The sequence below is a fragment of the Drosophila teissieri genome, chromosome 3R (assembly GCF_016746235.2).
Source record: "Drosophila teissieri strain GT53w chromosome 3R, Prin_Dtei_1.1, whole genome shotgun sequence".
NCBI classification, from domain to species: Eukaryota; Metazoa; Arthropoda; class Insecta; order Diptera; family Drosophilidae; genus Drosophila; species Drosophila teissieri.
Genome location: NC_053032.1, coordinates 4,951,135 through 4,969,756, shown reverse-complemented (window position 1 = coordinate 4,969,756; position 18,622 = coordinate 4,951,135). Strand labels below are relative to the sequence as shown.

General features: G+C 40.7%; 4 protein-coding genes across 7 annotated transcripts; 2 read left to right on the top strand and 2 right to left on the bottom strand.

The window, feature by feature from the left end:
- Nucleotides 1–202: 202 nt before the first annotated feature.
- LOC122622458 (cingulin) lies at nucleotides 203–3,544 on the top strand. Its single transcript, XM_043800892.1, has 3 exons — nucleotides 203–399; nucleotides 456–2,282; nucleotides 2,366–3,544. Exons 1-3 carry the CDS (start codon nucleotides 283–285, stop codon nucleotides 3,395–3,397), a joined length of 2,976 nt encoding a protein of 991 aa, XP_043656827.1. The 5' UTR covers nucleotides 203–282; the 3' UTR covers nucleotides 3,398–3,544.
- Nucleotides 3,545–3,558: 14 nt separating this feature from the next.
- On the bottom strand, nucleotides 3,559–5,724 carry LOC122622459 (O-phosphoseryl-tRNA(Sec) selenium transferase). The gene is made up of 4 exons (XM_043800893.1): nucleotides 5,444–5,724; nucleotides 5,257–5,386; nucleotides 3,901–4,917; nucleotides 3,559–3,843 (listed from the first exon to the last, which is right to left on the bottom strand). Exons 1-4 carry the CDS (start codon nucleotides 5,555–5,557, stop codon nucleotides 3,671–3,673), a joined length of 1,434 nt encoding a protein of 477 aa, XP_043656828.1. The 5' UTR covers nucleotides 5,558–5,724; the 3' UTR covers nucleotides 3,559–3,670.
- Nucleotides 5,725–6,247: 523 nt separating this feature from the next.
- Nucleotides 6,248–11,400, top strand: LOC122622460 (protein krasavietz). Of its 4 annotated transcripts, none has more exons than XM_043800895.1 (8): nucleotides 6,248–6,398; nucleotides 7,980–8,228; nucleotides 8,299–8,399; nucleotides 8,966–9,104; nucleotides 9,364–9,529; nucleotides 9,784–10,027; nucleotides 10,093–10,435; nucleotides 11,167–11,400. In XM_043800895.1, exons 2-8 carry the CDS (start codon nucleotides 7,991–7,993, stop codon nucleotides 11,202–11,204), a joined length of 1,269 nt encoding a protein of 422 aa, XP_043656830.1. In that variant the 5' UTR covers nucleotides 6,248–6,398; nucleotides 7,980–7,990; the 3' UTR covers nucleotides 11,205–11,400. The 4 variants fall into 4 exon arrangements, with proteins under 4 accessions (XP_043656830.1, XP_043656833.1, XP_043656832.1 ...); XM_043800898.1 differs by lacking the exon at nucleotides 6,248–6,398 and adding an exon at nucleotides 6,846–7,125; XM_043800897.1 differs by lacking the exon at nucleotides 6,248–6,398 and adding an exon at nucleotides 6,846–7,138.
- Nucleotides 11,401–15,438: 4,038 nt separating this feature from the next.
- LOC122619725 (V-type proton ATPase subunit E) lies at nucleotides 15,439–18,373 on the bottom strand. Its single transcript, XM_043796826.1, has 5 exons — nucleotides 18,239–18,373; nucleotides 18,035–18,140; nucleotides 17,323–17,535; nucleotides 16,926–17,252; nucleotides 15,439–16,864 (listed from the first exon to the last, which is right to left on the bottom strand). The coding sequence occupies exons 2-5, from the start codon at nucleotides 18,065–18,067 to the stop codon at nucleotides 16,757–16,759; spliced, it is 681 nt and encodes a 226-aa protein (XP_043652761.1). The 5' UTR covers nucleotides 18,068–18,140; nucleotides 18,239–18,373; the 3' UTR covers nucleotides 15,439–16,756.
- Nucleotides 18,374–18,622: the final 249 nt, after the last annotated feature.

Genomic DNA, 18,622 nt, shown 5'->3' with positions numbered 1-18,622 from the left:
GCATTTTGGTACCTTTTCGCAAGATAGTCATTTTAAAATTTAACAATTAGAGTGTATGTACTTTGTACTTCACGAGTATAAAAAGCGATCTACCCTTCGACTAGTGTAAACGCAATGTTTTCTTAGCAAAATCGCTTATCGCACTTAACAGCACTCGGTTCTATGTTAATGTCCAAGACGTTAACAGAAGCAAGAGGAAGAAATTAGAGTTGCCTACGAAAACAGCGCCTGCGCCTCGGAAATTATTTGAATTTATCGCTTGTGGCGTCGCTTGAGCCGAATATGAACACGCCAGGTATAAGCCTTTTTCAGGGGGCGGACACCCTCAACGTGAACTCCACACTGGACCGTCAGGAGGAGGAAGAGGCGCTGCAGGATCAGAAACGCCGCGACGAAGAGGTAAGTGATCTGGGTAATCTTGCTAAACAATGTCACCGATTCCAATTCTACGCAAGCTTGGGCAGATCCTGGTGGGCGCCTTCGATGACCTGGATGACCATGAAAACACAATCGACTCGACGACGAATGTCCTGCCCAACTACCCATCACATCAACACCAGAAACCGCTGCACGACGATCCTCAGCGAACCAACGAGATCGAGATGCACCGCCTCAATATGCTGCTGGAGTCCAAGAATAACGAGCTACAGAACATCAACCAGGAGTCCAACGCTGCGCATACAAAATTGAATGAGTTACAGACGCACCTGTCTATCATAAAAGCCGAGCTGGAGCGAGCCTTGCGCGAGAAGCAAAACACTCACGAGTTGCTAGTGGAGACCAAAGAGAATTGCTCTAATAAGGACAGCGACCTAGACAAGCTGCGGTCGGAAAAGAAGCAGTTGGAAGAAGATAACACGCGCCTAGTTGGTCAATTAGAGACCACTATGACCTTGCTTTCGGACGTCCAGCGCAAATATGACATGGTGCAGGCCAGTAAGCAAAAGTGGGAGGAGCGGAGCGCCGACCTGCGTGTGAAGCATGTCGAGGACAGGCACCGAGCCCAGTGCGATCTTTTCCAGCAGCAACTCTGTCAGATGAAGGATACGCTTGATCGCAAGCAAAATGAGTTGGATCAGATAAACTCGCGCTACCATGCTCTGCAGTCTGGTCATGAAACAATGCTTTTGGATAAGGCCGCAAAGATTGACGAACTTAGTCAAGCTTTGGATGACGCCCAAGTGCGCTGCAACCAACTAAGTGCAAGACCTGATTTGCAGTCTGAAAATCATAGGCAACAGCAATGCATAAGTGACTTAAAAGCCCGCATTGCATATTTGGAGCAAACAGTCGCTTCGCTTCATGAACGCCTAAACGAAACCACTGCGGAACTTGACCTAATGGATTCACTTATTAAACAGCATCAAGCGGATGATTCGCCGACTGGTCGGCTAAGTCAAGTGGGTGGATCGCACCTTGTTGGTAGCACACCACTGAATCCTCTAGACAGAGTTAGTCACATCAAGCAGGAGTTGTATCGAGCGCTGGCCAACCTGAAACACAAGCGGGAAGAAGTGCGACGGCTAGAGAAGCTTTTGGAGGAACGCAACCAGGAACTGCGCGTGCTGCGCGACCAGGAAAACCAATCCCTGGTCCAACTAGAAACCCTAAAGGAAGCCAAAATGCGCCTAGAGAACAAAGTGAAATCCATGCAGCAGGAATTGGAAGAGCAACAGCACAAATCACAGCAGGAGTCGGGTCTGCATTCACAACTGCAATCTATCGAAGCCGAGAGGGATGCACTAAAGGAAAAACGGCGGCAGGTCGAAGAACAACTCAGGAATGTAGAAAAAGATCTGGAACAACTAAAGCAGCATCACGAGAGCCTTCAAAAAAATTACGATCAGCTTTCGCAGGATAATCGGCAGTTGCGAACTCGAGCAACTGCAGACAACCTGCCCTTAGAGCTGGAACGCCACAAGATTCTGTTAAGAGATTCACAGAGCGAGGTAGAGCGGCTTAAGAAACTGTACTCTGACATCGCCACAGACAAAGAGTCATTAGACTATGAATTAAGAAAGCTAAGAGAATCGGACACGCTTAAGGAGTTGCAGGATGAACGTCAAAATTTGGCCACTGTTCAGCGAAATTTGCAGTTGGCGGAGATAAAATCTGAGGAGCTAAAAAAGCTTTTAGAAATGGAGAAACTCAGCCACGAACGTGATCTGCAGACCTTGCGACAACTGAGCGAGCGAGAAAAGCGCAAAGGAGACTTTGCGGCGGCCAAGGAAAGCTTCGAAAACTGCAGCAAGTGCCGTGAAAGCATAGCAGAAATTACCAAGGTAAGCGAGTAAACAGCTTCTCTGACATGTCAGTTAAATACAAAAATTTGTAATACTTTTACTTTTTAATAATGCACTTTTAGTTGGAAATTCAGTTGATAAAGCTCCAAAACGTGAACTCAATGCAGGCCAAGGAACTCGAAGAATTGGAACACGAACTAGAGCAGTCAAGAAATTTGCAGACCGCGATGCAGGAAAAGATCGAGCTTTCAAGAAAGCAGGACGAGCTCATTAACGATCTTAAGGAAAAGGCCAAGCAATTTGAGGCGTACATTAGGCAGCAAGAAGAGCAAAAGAATCCGAATAAGACGCTCAGTCCGAAATCAAATTTAGAATCCACGGCTGACCGATCGCCAAAAGAGCTTACCCAGAATCGAATTAGATTGATCGAACAACGAGTTCGCGATGAGATGGCCAAACTTTTTGCTGGTGAACTCAAGAAGTTTACTACCCGACTGCAGCAATCTGAAGAGCGGAGCCAATGCCTCCAATGGGAATACCAAGCGGTGTGTGGAGAGCTGCAACAGAGGCAAACGGAGGTGGATCTCCTAAAGCAAACTATCCTAGCAGAACGCGATAATATAGATGAGATTCTGGCCGGCAAGGAAGAAAAGCAAAAAGAATTGCTGCAGAAGTGCCGCCAAGAGCTGCAAGCGAAGAACCAGCGCATTGCCGAACTGCTCCGAGAAGTCGAGGAGCAGCACGCTAGCATCGAATCAGAAAGGCAATCTATGAAGGCTGTTATGGCCCAGTGGGAAAAACAGCGTCAGTCAGTCGACCAAGTGGAGCAGCACTGGCGCCAGCAGCTGGAAACCCTGCGTACCACACACGAAGAGGCGATGCGATCCGCACAGCAGCGATATCAAAGTGCCAAGCGCACCGCCCACAATTACAAGTTGTATGCTGAGGACAAGGAGGCACACATGAAACGCGAGTATGAGCGCATTAAACATGAGTACGAGCTATCGCTCGCCAAGATCGAGGCGACCATGAACCAGCACCTGGAGCAGCGGAGTCGCGAGAAGCACCGCGATAAAGAAAACGTGCCGAGCAATAGCAGCAACGACCCGATCGGCAGCTTGAATAGAATGCCCAAAGGCACAGCTCACAGATAAGTATAAAAATAAAAGTACATTTGTCTCTTTATCGTTATTGGATGCACTGCCAAATTGTTTAAACAAAAAAGTCGATGTACATTCTTAATTAATATTGCTCTTCTAAAATATATAATTTTTTAATATGATCTACTTCATCTAAATTTAAAGTTTTAACTACATTTGGGATTTATCCTCGGTTTTTATTATATCTTTGTTTAAGTTTATAAGTTAATCATCAATATTAAATAATAGGTTTTACGCGATAGTCATTTGATCTATTTAATGCGTTTTTCAGTCGATTGTTTCTGGTAGGCTTTTAGTTTTAACATTTTTATTTTGAAAAAGCTTGTTCCAGCACCTGCCAAAAATGTCAAAGAATTTGTCGATCTCCTCTCGAGATATTCCTATTCCTGCCGCAACAGTCAGGTACGGGACTTTCAGGTCGGTGCGATGGGAGCCAAAATCTAAGCGAAATAAAAATTATTTTCAGAAAACAAACCTTGATAGTTAATATTACTTGCCTACAAACTCATGTCCATCTATAGATTTGTCTTGCCCAGGAACTATCACTCTTGCTCCGGAAACACCACGCGTGTGTAGCATGGAGCCAAGCTGGGTGATGCTTTCTTTCTGATCCCCAGCAATTGTAGCCAATGTTATGGCCGCAGATATAGAGTTAAACCTGCTATCTAGCACAATCTCTCCCCGAAGCTGTGCAAATTTCTTAAGTTTTTCTCTAAGGTAAAGGAAGTTCTCGCTCCGCCGCTCGATAAGCAATTGAAAGCCGTTGCGCCCAAGTGAGAGTAGCGTCATAAAGACGTCCAGCGACTGGGAACCACTAGCTCTCCCCGCATAAGTACTGGCCACATGCTGGAGCAGATTCTTATTAAAACTGGCCACAATGGCACTACCCACTGGCACCAACAAATTCTTGTCGCAGCTCTGGACAAAGTAATCAATGCGTCCGACTCGATTGGCCCACTCCAACTTATGAACGATGTTTTTTGCCTGCAACCCATAGGCATTATTAACCATATGGGGAATCTGCCATTGCTTTGACAGCTTGGATACCTCTGCAATGTCATCGCTGTTTCGAGGAGCAAAACAACTGGTTGTAGTGTACAGGCAGAGGATGCTTTCCACTCCTAATGACATGATCTTTTCTCGGAATAAATCTACGTTCGTGTCCAGGGACTCTCCTTGAATCAGGCAGGGGATGATTACCGGCTCCAAGCCCGCTGCTGTGATGGCCTTGAAGCAAGACTTCTGATCGATGCGGGACCAGAGCACATACTTCGCCGCGGGTCTCTGTTTGCGAAGACTCTGCAGGCACAGCGTCAATGTCATGCCAGTACACATCGGCACCAAAAAGCAGCCGGCACAGCTGGGCAGTCCGATTCCCCGAAAAAGGTCCAAAATTAGGGCATTTGTGAGACGAGCAAGCAGCGTGGAACCAGCTGCCTTGGGTTGTGCCTCTAGTAAGTCTCCAGAGCGGCCGATTCCATGACCGAAGTTATAGTGCCGGCGAGCCACGAGTTCTGTATAACAAATTCATGTCGGAGGATTTTAGATAATACAGGACTAACACAACATGAAGAATGAGTGCACTATATGCCATTGGTTATGTGTAATTATGTATTTATTCTATTCTATTGCTATTCTTTAATGGAGCATACGATTATATAAAATTTAGAATTGTGCTACTTCGAAATCGTATAAAGTACACTGTTAGTTTGATATTATTTGGATCAGCTAAATTGACTCAATATATTCAATGCATGATTTTCTAAATTTGTATTTTAGATGTAAAGATGTTGGAAATATATTATACATATATCGTAACGACTTGTAAATTTCTTCGGAACCAAGCAACTTACTGCAGGCTATTCGGGCCTCCCGCTCTCCCAGTCCGATCTTGTGAGGGTAGTTATTGCTGTCCAAGGACGCCAGCAGGTGCACCAGCTCCTCGATTTGTTTATCGGGCCAACCATTTTCCGGAAGCTTTCGCTAAAAATTACCATTATCCCTAGAGTAATTTTATTTGGTTAAGTTTAGGTTTTTTACCTTTTCGAGCAGCTCCTTGAAACTGCGCTGCTTGCCGCGTTGTGCAGCCAGTCCCAGTTTTAAATAGTAGTCCGGCACAAGTTTACCTGGTATATTTACATGATCAAAGTTCATTTTCTCGTTAGGTTGTTATTAACAGCAAAAATAAAGAATGTCTGTCGTCGAAATTAGATGCGCCAAAATAGTTCAATTTTTTTACTAAGCCAGTTAAACGGCGTTGCCATAATATATGTAGATTATCTAGCTTTTTTTGCGGGCGATAGCTATATAAAAAATAAATATCTCGTGACTTTTATATTTGTATATATATATATATATCCGGTTTCATATACACATATAATATATATATATATATCCGGTTTCATATACACATATAATATATATATATATCCGGTTTCATATACACATATAATATATATATATATCCGGTTTCATATACACAAATATTATATATATATATAATACCCGGTTTCATATATGTACATATTATGTATATTTATATATATAATATCTGGTGTTATATATGTATATATTATAATATATATATAATACGCGGTTTCATATGTATATATATACTTATATATATATTATATTATAATATCTGGGTATATATATATGTATTATATATATATAATATCCGGTTATTTATTATATATATATGTATATCCGATATAGGACATAACTTTATTTGTAAGAGGTTACAAAATTGCAATGTGTAAGACCGTTGAATTTCCATTGAAAGTACGGCAGCGCTGCGTAATTTTTAGGTCCCGGCAGTGTGGCCAGCCCACAGCGTCACCAGAAAGTTACCACTTTCTGACCACCTTATTGAGCACTGTACCATTTCGTACGGAACACGCCACGGTCATACCACAAGTCGTCGAGAAGAAATAGCCCAACAGCTACGCAAAAAGTTACTTCTATTCGCAGCAAAACAGATTTTTTTGTTTTAATCGTAAGTACCCAAGTGCATAAAAGCGATGGAGTCGGCCCCAGTACAGAGGGGCAAATAGGGCAAGAAAAACCGCGGTTCTGGTTATTTCTCTAGCAATGACGAATCCTTTGTCTGCGTTGTCGTTGGTAAAAGGGGTTATGTACGAAATCCGTGCATATTTAAGGCCAGATTAGTCATCGGGCAGCCATAAATTCAGGCAAATAAGCATTCAGTTGCCTGCGGGCCTTTGTGCAACTGTACCTTGCACATTATTTAATAAGCGCGACAGCAATATGAAAACTTTGAACCCCCACTTTTTTTCTCGCCGTTTCCCCTGTTTTTCGTTTTCCTCCGCCTCTCTTCCTGCGTTCGTCATGTCAATGTATCGCTTCAAAATGGCGCTGAACCACATGTCTTCGTTATCGGCTCGTCCGCTTCGGCCGTTCGCTCGTGTGTCGCCTCATTCGCTCTCCGAATTTCATTTAACAAAGTGGTGCGCGCAGAGGGGCGCTGGACTTGAGGCAAACAATACATACTACATACCAAGTAACCGATTGTGATAGCTGTTAAAAATAGAATTCCGGACGTAGTCTGAATTCGACTCGAGCTAAATTGTTAACGTTGATATTAAAGGCAGAAAAGTAAATTCCGTTACAACAAATTTATTTTCCATTTGCTCTCCCCTTTTCTTCGTTGTTGAGTGAGTGAGTGTGCGTGCGTGTCAATTTTACAGTGCAAAAGCTCGCAAGTAAGTAAAAGAGGTAAGGAAAGAAGAGATCTGCCTTCTGTCTCTTTGTTTTTCGTCGACTCGAGTGCGAAGTATTAGCCAGCGCTTTGTGAGGTTAAATTAAAATACATATTCTCGCACGTTCGTCAGTTGTGAAAAAGCAACAGGCGCACACGCACACACACTCAACCGAATTCGATTGCACGCAAGGACACGCGGAAGCGGCAAACACAAGGCTTATTATCGTTGGGTGGAAGTGTAAGTTCTTGTTCCTTTTACCAGTGTGTACTTGAAAACCTAGATAATTTAATTTTTGCGTTTTTACTGCTTTGGCAAAATTAACTCAGCCAGCCAACCAACCAACACAGTCATCGGCCGCGTTTGAATGTGTGCAACATGCACAATGACCTCGTTTCCCCACCGCGCGCTACCTGGCACAGTAACCACGTCAAAATTTCACTTTATTCTGCTTTTCTTGGTCGGGCTATTCTCGCCTCTCAATTAATTTCTTTTTTCGACTTTATCAAGCTATAAGTGCGTGTGTGTGAGGGAGAGAAAAAAAAGAGATGAGTAGTGTGCCCGTTCTCTGCTCTTAAATATATGTGTGTCTTAACCACATGTACGCACTGGCATTTTTAGGTTAAGGCTTCCTTAGACTAAGTTTTCAATAGTAAAGGCGTTGAAAGGTAAAGTAATCAGGTAGTTTGATTATAAACCCAACGAGTGTACATACCGGCCACACCACAGCTACACTGAAATTCAGAGAAATCAGAAAATAAATCTAGTGGCCATGATAATTCAGTCTCGTCACAAATATAAACTTACAGGGCCAAACCAAAAACGCCTCCATCTCTGATCCACTTTAACCTTTGCAGCAATTTATTGTATGAGTCAAAAAACTGAAAGACCAGTGCTATCGGGTCAACGCATCAAGACCAGAAAAAGAGATGAAAGAGAAAAATATGACCCAACGGGATTCCGTGATGCGGTCATTGCTGGTCTCGAAAAAACTGAAGGCGACCTGGACCAAATCTCTAAATATTTAGACAGCGCGGGCAACAAGCTCGACTATCGTCGTTACGGTGAAGTTCTCTTTGATATATTGATTGCAGGAGGTCTACTAGGTAAGTCCCTAATGCAAGTAATGGGAATAGTCTTTTCACTGACTATTTGCCATCCTTGTTTCAATTGCAGTGCCTGGTGGTTCTATATCTCAGGATGGCGAAAAGCCGCGCACAAGCTACTGCATCTTCGATGCGCCCGAGAGCATGGAGAGCATGCGCAACCATGAGCAGGTTTGTAATCTTTTCAGCAGTTTAGATTTTAATTATGATAATTACGGAACGAAAATTAGTTTGATTGCATCACAATTTAAGCTCTAGTTATTTTCCGAGCAAAAAATTTATTTAATACTTTACTATGTAATTCGTTAAGTGACTGCATATTATTAGAGCTGATTATTAAGTTTCAAAATGTTATCGGTGTCAAAAATATGCAATATAAATTGGCACATTTACTTGTCTTTGGTTTGTTCTAATCACTAACGGTCTGGAGATTTCTAATGTGTCGACAAATATTCTCTATTCAACACTATATAAGTGAAATGCAAGTACTGCGAAGGTCACGCTATTGAATTAAAATGCATATTATTAGAACCGGTTATGCATCTCAACATCTTAATCGGTGTCAAAATATGCAAAATAAAAAGCCACATTTTACTTGTCTTTATTTTGTGAAGTTAATACCCAAACAATTTAAAGATTTCTAATGTTGCAACAACAATTACAAAAGCAGAAATTGAGAACGCAGTAAAAGTACACGGTCCGCTAACATAGGCAAATAAACTTTCTACTTTTTCTAGGTATTTGTCAAGCTTATCAGACGGTACAAGTACCTTGAGAAAATGTTCGAAGAGGAGATGGGAAAGGTTCTATTATTCGTAAAGGGCTTTACTCCAAGTGAACGCATCAAGCTTGCGCGTATGACAGCGCTCTGGTTAGGTGAGTTTTAAGTTTTAGTAAGCTTTCTGTTAATAGTTTAGGTCTGCCCATTCGGTCATTCAATTAGTTGTTCCGATGGACACTTGTTCAACTTGCAGCTGAGGGGCTAAAGTAAACTTTTACTTGGTATACTGACACTTGGATGAATTATCCACATCCAATTGCCACGAACCCAAGGACACGATTGCTAGCAGGGCGTCTTAACTTGTATTGCGAAAACCGTTGACTATGCGCATTTAACACTATCTTTCATATGCAGTTAACGGCTCTGTACCGCCAAATGTTTTACTGGTACTAAACAACGAGCATCTGATCAAGGATGGCATTGCACTGGAGTTTCTACTAGAGCTATTCCAGACGTTCAAGCAAGAGAAGGGCATTGCATATCTGATTCAGGCGCTTAAGAAGGGTGGACTGGAAAGCAAGTAAGTTTATAGTCTGATTTATTTTCAGTCCGGAATGTTCTCAGGAAGATGACTCAATCACCCAGTTGTGCATCTTTAATTGATATTCCTAGAGTAAGAAAGACCGACGGATTTTTACCCAATTCGCAAATGAACTTTCGCTTCATTTGGGTGCTGATTAAATTTCGAACAACTCAATACGTAATTTAAGGTTGATTATTGAATGCGTTTACTGAAATTATTAATAATGGTTCCATGTTTTGCCGTTTATCCAGACTTATGGACTTTTTCCCACCAAACAAACGTACTGAGGAATATTTTAAACAAGTTTTTCTTGACAAAGAACTCAACGAGATCGTCAAGCTGCATAAGGCTCAGGCTAGCCAGGAGGCGAAGCGTGAGTTGCAGCAGGCGCTCATCGATGATATCAACGATGAGAAGCCATATAATGAGATAACCTCAGACATTAAGGAATTCTCGCAACGCACCAACATTCCCGATCATGAAATAATTGTTATTGTAAGTCAATCCGTAAATATAGCGACTGGATTTCCTTTCTCAAGCTCGAGTATGATCTTTACCAGATTTGGTCCACCATCATGTCATTGGGCGAATGGAACAAGAAGGAGGAGCTGGTTACCGATCAGGCTGTTCGTCACCTGAAAAACTACTGCCCACTGTTGCAGGCTTTCGCCTCAACTGACCGATCGGAGTTGGCCCTAATCCTGAAGGTGCAAGAATTCTGCTACGAGAACATGAACTTCATGAAGGCCTTTCAGAAGATCATTTTGTTGTTCTACAAGACCGAGGTCCTGTCCGAGGAGATCATATTACGCTGGTACAAGGAGGGCCACTCAAACAAGGGAAAAATGCATTTCCTTGAACAAATGCGAAAGTTTGTGGAATGGCTTCAATCAGCCGAAGAAGGTTAGTACATCCAAGAAAAATTATAAATGCGTGCAATTTTTGAGAATGGTCTTGACTTAAATAGCTTGACTCTGGTACGTAATTGCAAGAGAAATTTGGTTTTTTTACTTGCCTCGTTGCTTTCGATTCACTGAACAACGTAGGTCAATGAAAACCTAAACAATATAGTGTTAAAGTTATGTTTCTTTTGAAATTTTAAAATGTGCACTTTTAATAATGGCCTTGTCCTGGATGACATTTTCATTGTACAAAATTGCAAGAGCATATGAGTTTTTGCTTGCCTTGGTGCTTCACAAAGTCTGAGCATCAATGGCCAATGAAAACTTGGACACTTATATCAAACTTCAACGAGCATGCTTCTTATTAAGCTTTTAAAGTATTTCCAATATTAGGAACCAGTTTTAAAGGGTTTATGTACAGTATGCCAGAGCAAATTAATGATTGGGTGTCCATATAACCCATTCACTGGTTAATTTTGGCCAATAATCGTTTGGACAGCTGCATTTGTCCCAGTCTGCATGCACACTCCGTTATAAGAGCTCCGAGTGTTTGCTTCGTTCGATTGAGCTGAAAGGAGTTGTGCCAGAGCATTTGAATGGTTGGGTGTCCAGATAACTTTCCATAGTTAAATTTGGCCAATAATCATTTGGACAGCATAACTGAGCTCCATACTTTTTTAGTTTATACGAATTGAACCCAATACTGACATTTTGTATTATATTGCCTTACAGAATCCGAATCTGAGGACGAACAAAAGAATGGCGAGTAACTTTATTGATGGCTAAATAAAGAAGAACACAAACGAAGCCGCCCTTTACCATCCCCATCCGAAAATTCGAAACCAGAACCTACAACAGCCAGTCGAACTATATATACAACTCACCCCTATAAATAACGTCATTTTGAAAACTCCACCTATATAACACTCAAACAATTCCAACAATAAAGGAGAGAGTAAAACAAAACATGCTAAAAACTTAACGTTTGCAGTTCATTTTATGAATCTTAACTTAGTTTCTATTTGAGGCAGTATACCCCGTGTTGAGAAGTTAAGAAATCGTGATCAAATGTGTTAATACAAGATTCAAGTCTTACGAGTACCAAACGAAATTGGAAATATCGGCAATGCCCGAAAGTAATAAAAAACCTCTTACCCCTAAAAGCGTCGAAAGCCAGTCGCTTTTGAGTAAAGATCCTTGGGAACTGTGTTGCAAAAATAGGAAACCAAAATAGATGAAGAGATGTTTAATGCGGATAAGGGGATGTGTTCCGTTTGAATGTTTGCAATATTTATTAAACATGTGTCCCCACATATGCGTTTACCAAATAGTATTCCATCTCAAATGATTCGCCACTTCGACAAGGACATTAACAAATTATCGCCTTGCATGCTAGCAAGTTTCGTCGAACAAAATCTGTGGATTTCTGGAGAAACCTATGTATAATACCATTAAATAAAACAACCCTAAGCATTTAATTTTAACGCAAGAAAGCATTGTATTTAAACCGTATTGGCATATTGGGGCCTTGGGTGTATCAACCGTTTTTAACATTTCTCATTCAGTTTACATTATTACCGACATATGGTCCAATTCTGTGGTTTTGTATAAATAGTTGTCATTCGGCAAAACATTTGCCGAAATGTTTGCAGCTTAGTTTGGTTCGGGGGACATCATTTTTGTAAATACAAGAGTGAGCTTGTAAGGGAATATTCTGTGGCGGTTTTCATGGATATTCAGCAAGCCTTCGACTGGGTGTGTTGCACAAAGGTCTACAGTGAAGCCTTTGCTTACCCCGTATCTACAACAGCTTGTAACCAGCATTTTAGAGGATAGGTCAATGGTAGCAAATTTGAGCAGAAGTCCCCCAAGGCAGCGTCATTGGCGTCCAGTGTGGACACTGATGACGTGCTCTTTGCAACATACGCTGATGTCACCGCAGTTCTATTTAGAAACCTTACCCTGGCCATTGTCGAAGAAGCCTTACAGGAGTATGTTTTTTTCTTCGAAAAATGTGTGCAGTCGGTGCCGGATCATAAGTCTCATTATAAATATCTTGGAGTCATCCTGGACAGGAAATTACTCTTTGACCGGCATGCTACATTGCACTGCACTGTGGTCTGGCTTATATGGGGAGAGCGGCCAAAAATACTTCTAGCAGTTATATCGTTGTGAAATTTCCACCGTAAGTTCTTTAAAAAATCAGAATTGGAAAAAATCTAAAAAATGGGCGTGGTTGTTAGTATTTACGCCCACCAAAAAGCAAAAACCAATAAATACACCTAAAAGTATGCTTTAATTTTGTTAATATGAAAGAATATTATGAAGAATATTAAGACATCAAAACTGGGCGGCAGCATTCTTTTGTGTAAGATAACTAAGCCATCTGCAAAGTTCAGCAGCTGAAATTTTTTAAAACAATTTTTATAAACATTGACCTTCACTTTTGAAACTCTAAGTGAAAAATGAGTTCACTTAACATTTAATGCTTAAACAGACACAGGAAAAAATACAGTTACAGGAAGCGTCTGTAGAAAACGGTAAGAAAAGAATGGGGAAAAATATAGTAAGCAAAATTGTTGACACAAACATAATTGACAAACACAAATGATGATTACAAAAGAAACATCAAAAAAACATAGGACAAGCAGCAAAATACGGCGAAAACTTGACCTTGAAGACTGCAAGACAGCTTGAGTTTATTATTGTTTACATGTATGTTTGCAAATATTTGCAGCTAGACTTACGATTTTTATTTCCTTAAAACATTGACAAATACAGTAATATCACTCATTAAGGGGGATCATCATCAAAAATTCACCAAATATGATAAATCAGTTCAATGATTTTCACAATTAGAATTTATTAAAGTAAATACCTGAAACTTTAAAATTCATTTTAAATAATTAAAATTGGACCTATCAATCGCACGTTTGACCACTTTGAAATTCACTTTTGTTGCGACGAAAAGCAATCAAAACTCCGCTGTGCTGCAAAAATGAACAGTATTTTTAGAATGTCCCGTTAGAGTTAAGACAAAACGGTATTGGCATACACATATTTGGACATTTTAGAAACAATCTGGTTACTTTTTGTACATATTTGGAAACATTTTTGGCCAATGGGCACAACCACTGTGCATTGGTGAAAATGTCGTGGCTCATGTTTCCTAGGAGCAAGCTCTCCTTAGAAAACAAGGTGGCCATATATAAAACAAATCCCTAGCCCGATTTGCAGAAATGGCCTTCAAGTTTATGGAATTGCTGCTGAATCTCACATAAACGAAATCCGTATAGCTCACCGTAAAATCATGAGAACAATGTACAACGATTCCTGGTACATGCGTTCTAGTGACAGAAAGAGATCTGGCAATGCAGAAGGTTGGTGACGTCATCCAAACACTAACTCAAAAGTACCAAGACAGGCTGAATCGGCATCCAAATATTCTCGCTAGATGCCTTTAACGGCAGAATGTAAGGAGAAGACCACCCACTCACAGGATCTCTCATTTAGAACCCTGTCGTAACGAACATCCTAATTGTTAATAGTATTTGTCAATAAAATTGAAATATGTATGCTTGTAAATATGCAATTATCGTTAATGCTATGTCCACTTTGAAATATATAATTGTTTAAGCCTCCTTAATCCTACAGTACTTTTCAACCATCTTTTAAAATAGAAAAGAACATCCCTATAAGAATTCTCATCTGCCCTATATTTATCTTTAAAGATATTTATATATCACATCCCCCACGCCTACAAGCTGAGCCTAGTGCTTCCTATCTTAATACCCAATAACGCCAAACCGAACCCAAATCTTATACTTGTAGACTTACCTCAATTAACCCTTATATAGCGAAAATACTTGAGCAAAACAAATGCAAAGGTTTGTGTTGGTTTAAGCAACTAACTTATATACAACAAGAGAAAAAAGAATTAAAAAATAATAATGTTTCGAAATTGTGAGCGTGACAGTATTGGGAGGCTTGTGGGCGTGGAAAAATGAGTCACTAACTTCCGCAGCGTCTTTGTCTCGGAGTCTGCTTTTCTAGCTGTTATAGTTCCTGAGATACGGACAGATGGACGTACAGACGGACATGGCCAGATCGAGTCGGCTATTAATTCTGATCAAGAATATATGGTCGAAAACGCTTCCTTCTACCCGTTACATACTTTTATTAATTCTGATCAAGAATATATGGTCGAAAACGCTTCCTTCTACCTGTTACATACTTTTCAATGAATCTAATATACCCTTTTACTCTACGAGTAACGAGTATAACAACCAACAACGAGAGTAACTTGTGACAGATAAGTTATTTTACGTAGACCTACTAGCCACCAGAGCCATCCTCTCTGAATAAAAATGATCAAGAATATATAACTTTATACGGTCGGAGACTGTTACAATTATTTAAGTAGCAATATAAATGCAAATTGAAAGAATACAATTGAAATTCGTAGAAAACAAAAAAAAAACTTTAAAAAACATCTACCTACTCCAGCGCAATTTGCCGTTTGTAAGGGGTATATAGTACAAGGGAATTCCAGTTCAGAACGTTTTCTGCTAGCGAAGAAGGCTACAGTTTGGTAGGGTCTTCCCACCCGATAATTCCGCCTGAAGAAATAGCCGCCAACTCCCAACTCCTGGTCTACGCAGTTTTCTAGCTGGAACTATGATAGGGAGGTGGTTTCTAACATGCACATAACCATGAGGTGAGTTTGTTACACATTTACCACCAATAAATCGTTTTTTAACAGTCTTGTAACTTGCAGATTACATTGTCAGCTCATCGAGGTCTTCATGCGGGGTCCCCATTCCTACTGCAAGCCGCTTTAGGGCGGCACCATGCCGGCAACCCCAGCTAGCTTTTGCGATAATGTTTACTGCGGGTGTAGTGATCCTGAAGTAGTTTGAAGTCGTCGATTTTATTTCTTAAAATGGTTGACCCCAAATTTTATTGTTAAGATCAACAAAGCAAAGGGAAGATGTTATAGTTAAGTTTAGTTTTTGGAAATACTGTTTTATTCAACATAAATTGTGTTTAAAAGTAATTTTACTTGCATTTTGTATTTCATGTAATGTATATAGTACTCGATGTTATATAATAACGCATATGCTATTAGAATTTGTTTGCTAAACTTGAAGTTATTCATCTTTGAACAATTTCGATTTACTTGGTAACGGTTAGAAAATGAGCTAGAAGAATACACTATGAACATTGGCAAACATGCAAATACAAGGTTCAAATTTGCTGTAGTTCCTGCGTGCTAGTCGTGTGTATCAACATGGTGTTGTTTTAGAGCCTGATATGATGGTGCAGCGGCAGGTGGAAACGGTAGCAGTTCGGCAGTCCCCTAAATTGTATATCTAATTTTCCATTTTTTCATATTTTCTTTTAAGTTGTTATATAAGGGTGTGGAAGCTGCACTTAATCATCAACAATTTAACTACTTGGCCCACTTGGCAATACTTAATCGTCGTATGTGTTATAGGTTTTACGTGTTGCGTGCTAAACAGTGTGTATTCTTTACCTTCGGTATCTCAACAACAGACATTGAAGATTTTCGGGACTTTTGTTGAGCCGGTGGCAGCTGCACATGCGTCCGTTGCCCACGAAGCAGCGAAATCGGTGGTTTAGGTCCATTTCGGTGTTTCGCTGGGCAACAATGCTGTGTGGTAACATGCGCAACCTGCCAGCGGCTCTTTAAAAATTGCGATCCACTGCTGTTGTTCCTCCTAAACGCTGCACTTGATAATTACAAACATAAACGACATAGACATATAGATATTTAACAAAGACTACAGAACATAATGTACAAAAAAAGGGGGCAAAACTGAAATACAAATTCTTGGACAGGAATGTATGCAAAATTTTAAAATTTATAAGCACATGTCTGGACCTACTGCTCAGAAATATGTGCATATGAAAAAAAAACAACGAACAAACTTTAACAAACTCGTATTATGCTTTCATATGCTTCTAGGATCAAGTCCTCTAAACTATATAGTAAGTATTGGCATACAGACATATATATCGGATAATATATATGCGTGTTTAGTGTGGTTACTATTATAACTGTTGCGTACACAAGGACCGAAATATTCTTGAGTGTTTCAGTTTCACTATAAAACGGCAAAAGAATTTTGAAATCGAATATAATCCTAGCTGTTGCCTGACTGCCAAAGGATGAGTTTACTTGGGTACAATATTTAGTGGGTGGAGCTTCTGTTGTAATAACTTGAACTGTTTCTGCTGGATAGGTGTTGATGCTGGTTCTCTTTCTGGTTAGTTATATTTTGTTTTGCACTTATAGAATTTAGTCGGTGAATTTGCGATTGACGTTTCGGCCGAAAAGGGCGTTACGAATCTCGGGCACCAGCTGCTGCGAAATGAGCTCTAATCTGGACTCCAGCGTATTGGGCACCTGAAGTGGTTTAAAAGATAATTTCGGATTTCTCATTTTCCACCGAACGGTCAGTACATACCTTGATGCGTCCGTTGAGAGCCAGCAGCTCAACACCACCGCAGGTGTCAGCAGAGAGGAAGTCTTTCTCGTCGATAAACAAATCGACGTTCTGTTGGATCTGGGCCTTGTATTGCTCCACAGCGGTAGGCAGGACATCACGTACCAGAGGCACGTCCACCTCGCGGCAGCGCAGGATCACCTTTGGCTCCATGATCTGAAACAGGCCCTGAACGATGAGCTTGGTGAGCACAGTCTGGTACTCGGACTGCTTCTTGGTGACTTCGCCGAGACGCTTGCGGGCATCATCCAGCACGCTGCTCACATGGTCTTCGCGCACTTTTAGCACCTACAGAGAATTACGAATGAAAACCCTTAGTTTTCATGTGCTTATGGCGACCCAACTAAAAGACACCCACCTTCAGACGAGCCTGGTTGAGCATGTTGGAAGACTGTATCTTTTTCTGCAGCTCCACTTGCTTCTCTTTCTTTTCGTAGTACTCCATGATCTTGAGACGTTGCTGCTGGACGAGGCGTCCCTTCTCGATGTTGAACTCCTCCTCGGCCTTGGCGTCGATCTCCTCGGCTTTCTCATTGGCCTCCTGCTCAATGAACGCCATCATGTGTTTGATCTGAAACAGTCCTCCTGTTTAGTAGTTGCCTGTGTGTCACATGATAACTGCATTTAGTGGACAAGGGAGATGTCCAAGACCCTAGCCTCTATTTATTTTCGTTTAAGTTTTGATAACGTAAGGGGTCCGCTGGTCGTGTGACAGAGAGTGCGAGTGTGGGGTGCAGGGCTAGTCGTCTCGCTCCAACACATTGCCCCATTGCGGGGGCCGTGTCACATGACCAGCACGAATTTGTACTTACTTTTAACGCAAAGTATATTGGACAAATACATTTATGTCCTTTTTAACCAACAAATCTGCTAAAACTCCGGCATTACCTAAATGATCTGGCTCAGTTGGAAGGGTGTCAGTATAACTCGACTGGCGGTGAAAAGTTCACATGACCTGGGAGATCCCATGACTTCGCCATCTTTATTGCAAAAGCAAAATTTGGAGAAATATCTCATTTTGCTTGATTCTCTACGACATTGATCGCCTTCCCGTTTCCAATTTCAATTACCTGCTTTTGTACATCAGCATCGCTCAGTGCCATTTTGACTGTATTTTTCACTGCACAAACCGAAAAGAAATTCAAGTGTTTCGAAGAAGCCCACGTACAACAGTGCCTGAAATAATTGCAAATTGAATTAAACTAATAAATTCACATCGGAGCTGAGTTGGAAACCGAGGCCGAACACGAGGAGAGTGGAAAACGATAAGTTACTTTTGCCTTCTGCCCAACGTCTGAAAATTTTCACTGCAAATCGATCATATGATTTCACGAAAGTGTGACCCTGCGATTGGATGGGTAAAAATGTGTATTTATTGGAGCTGTCAGAGCACCGATGGAATTGTTATCGCATTTGTAACAGAAGGGGTATTCAGTTTAATCGACCAGACGAATACCAACTAAACAAGAAAGGTATTTTTAAAATATTTTATGTTCATATAGTTTTTATTAAAAATAATAATACAAAATCCTTTAAAATCTTTATTTATAATTTATATATTTTTTGCATAACCTACCCTTATTTTGAAGCAATAAACAAATGTATTTTCATTATGACAGCCAAGAAAAGCATCTGCATTCAAGATTGTGTTTTTAATC

Bases quoted from the DNA above. Each gene is read 5' to 3' on its own strand.
- LOC122622459 (XM_043800893.1), bottom strand. From the start codon at position 5,557: ATGAACTTTGATCATGTAAATATACCAGGTAAACTTGTGCCGGACTAC. The intron at 5,387-5,443 runs GTAAAAAACCTA...GGTAATTTTTAG, and splicing joins TCAAGGAGCTGCTCGAAAAG to CGAAAGCTTCCGGAAAATGG. The intron at 3,844-3,900 runs GCAAGTAATATT...TATTTCGCTTAG, and splicing joins AGATGGACATGAGTTTGTAG to ATTTTGGCTCCCATCGCACC.
- LOC122619725 (XM_043796826.1), bottom strand. From the start codon at position 18,067: ATGGCACTGAGCGATGCTGATGTACAAAAGCAG. The intron at 17,536-18,034 runs GTAATTGAAATT...GGACTGTTTCAG, and splicing joins ATGCTGATGTACAAAAGCAG to ATCAAACACATGATGGCGTT. The intron at 17,253-17,322 runs GTGGGTGTCTTT...AATTCTCTGTAG, and splicing joins TCAACCAGGCTCGTCTGAAG to GTGCTAAAAGTGCGCGAAGA.
- LOC122622458 (XM_043800892.1), top strand. From the start codon at position 283: ATGAACACGCCAGGTATAAGCCTTTTTCAGGGGGCGGACACCCTCAAC. The intron at 400-455 runs GTAAGTGATCTG...ATTCTACGCAAG, and splicing joins AGAAACGCCGCGACGAAGAG to CTTGGGCAGATCCTGGTGGG. The intron at 2,283-2,365 runs GTAAGCGAGTAA...ATGCACTTTTAG, and splicing joins GCATAGCAGAAATTACCAAG to TTGGAAATTCAGTTGATAAA.
- LOC122622460 (XM_043800895.1), top strand. From the start codon at position 7,991: ATGAGTCAAAAAACTGAAAGACCAGTGCTATCGGGTCAACGCATCAAG. The intron at 8,229-8,298 runs GTAAGTCCCTAA...TTTCAATTGCAG, and splicing joins GATTGCAGGAGGTCTACTAG to TGCCTGGTGGTTCTATATCT. The intron at 9,530-9,783 runs GTAAGTTTATAG...CCGTTTATCCAG, and splicing joins AAGGGTGGACTGGAAAGCAA to ACTTATGGACTTTTTCCCAC.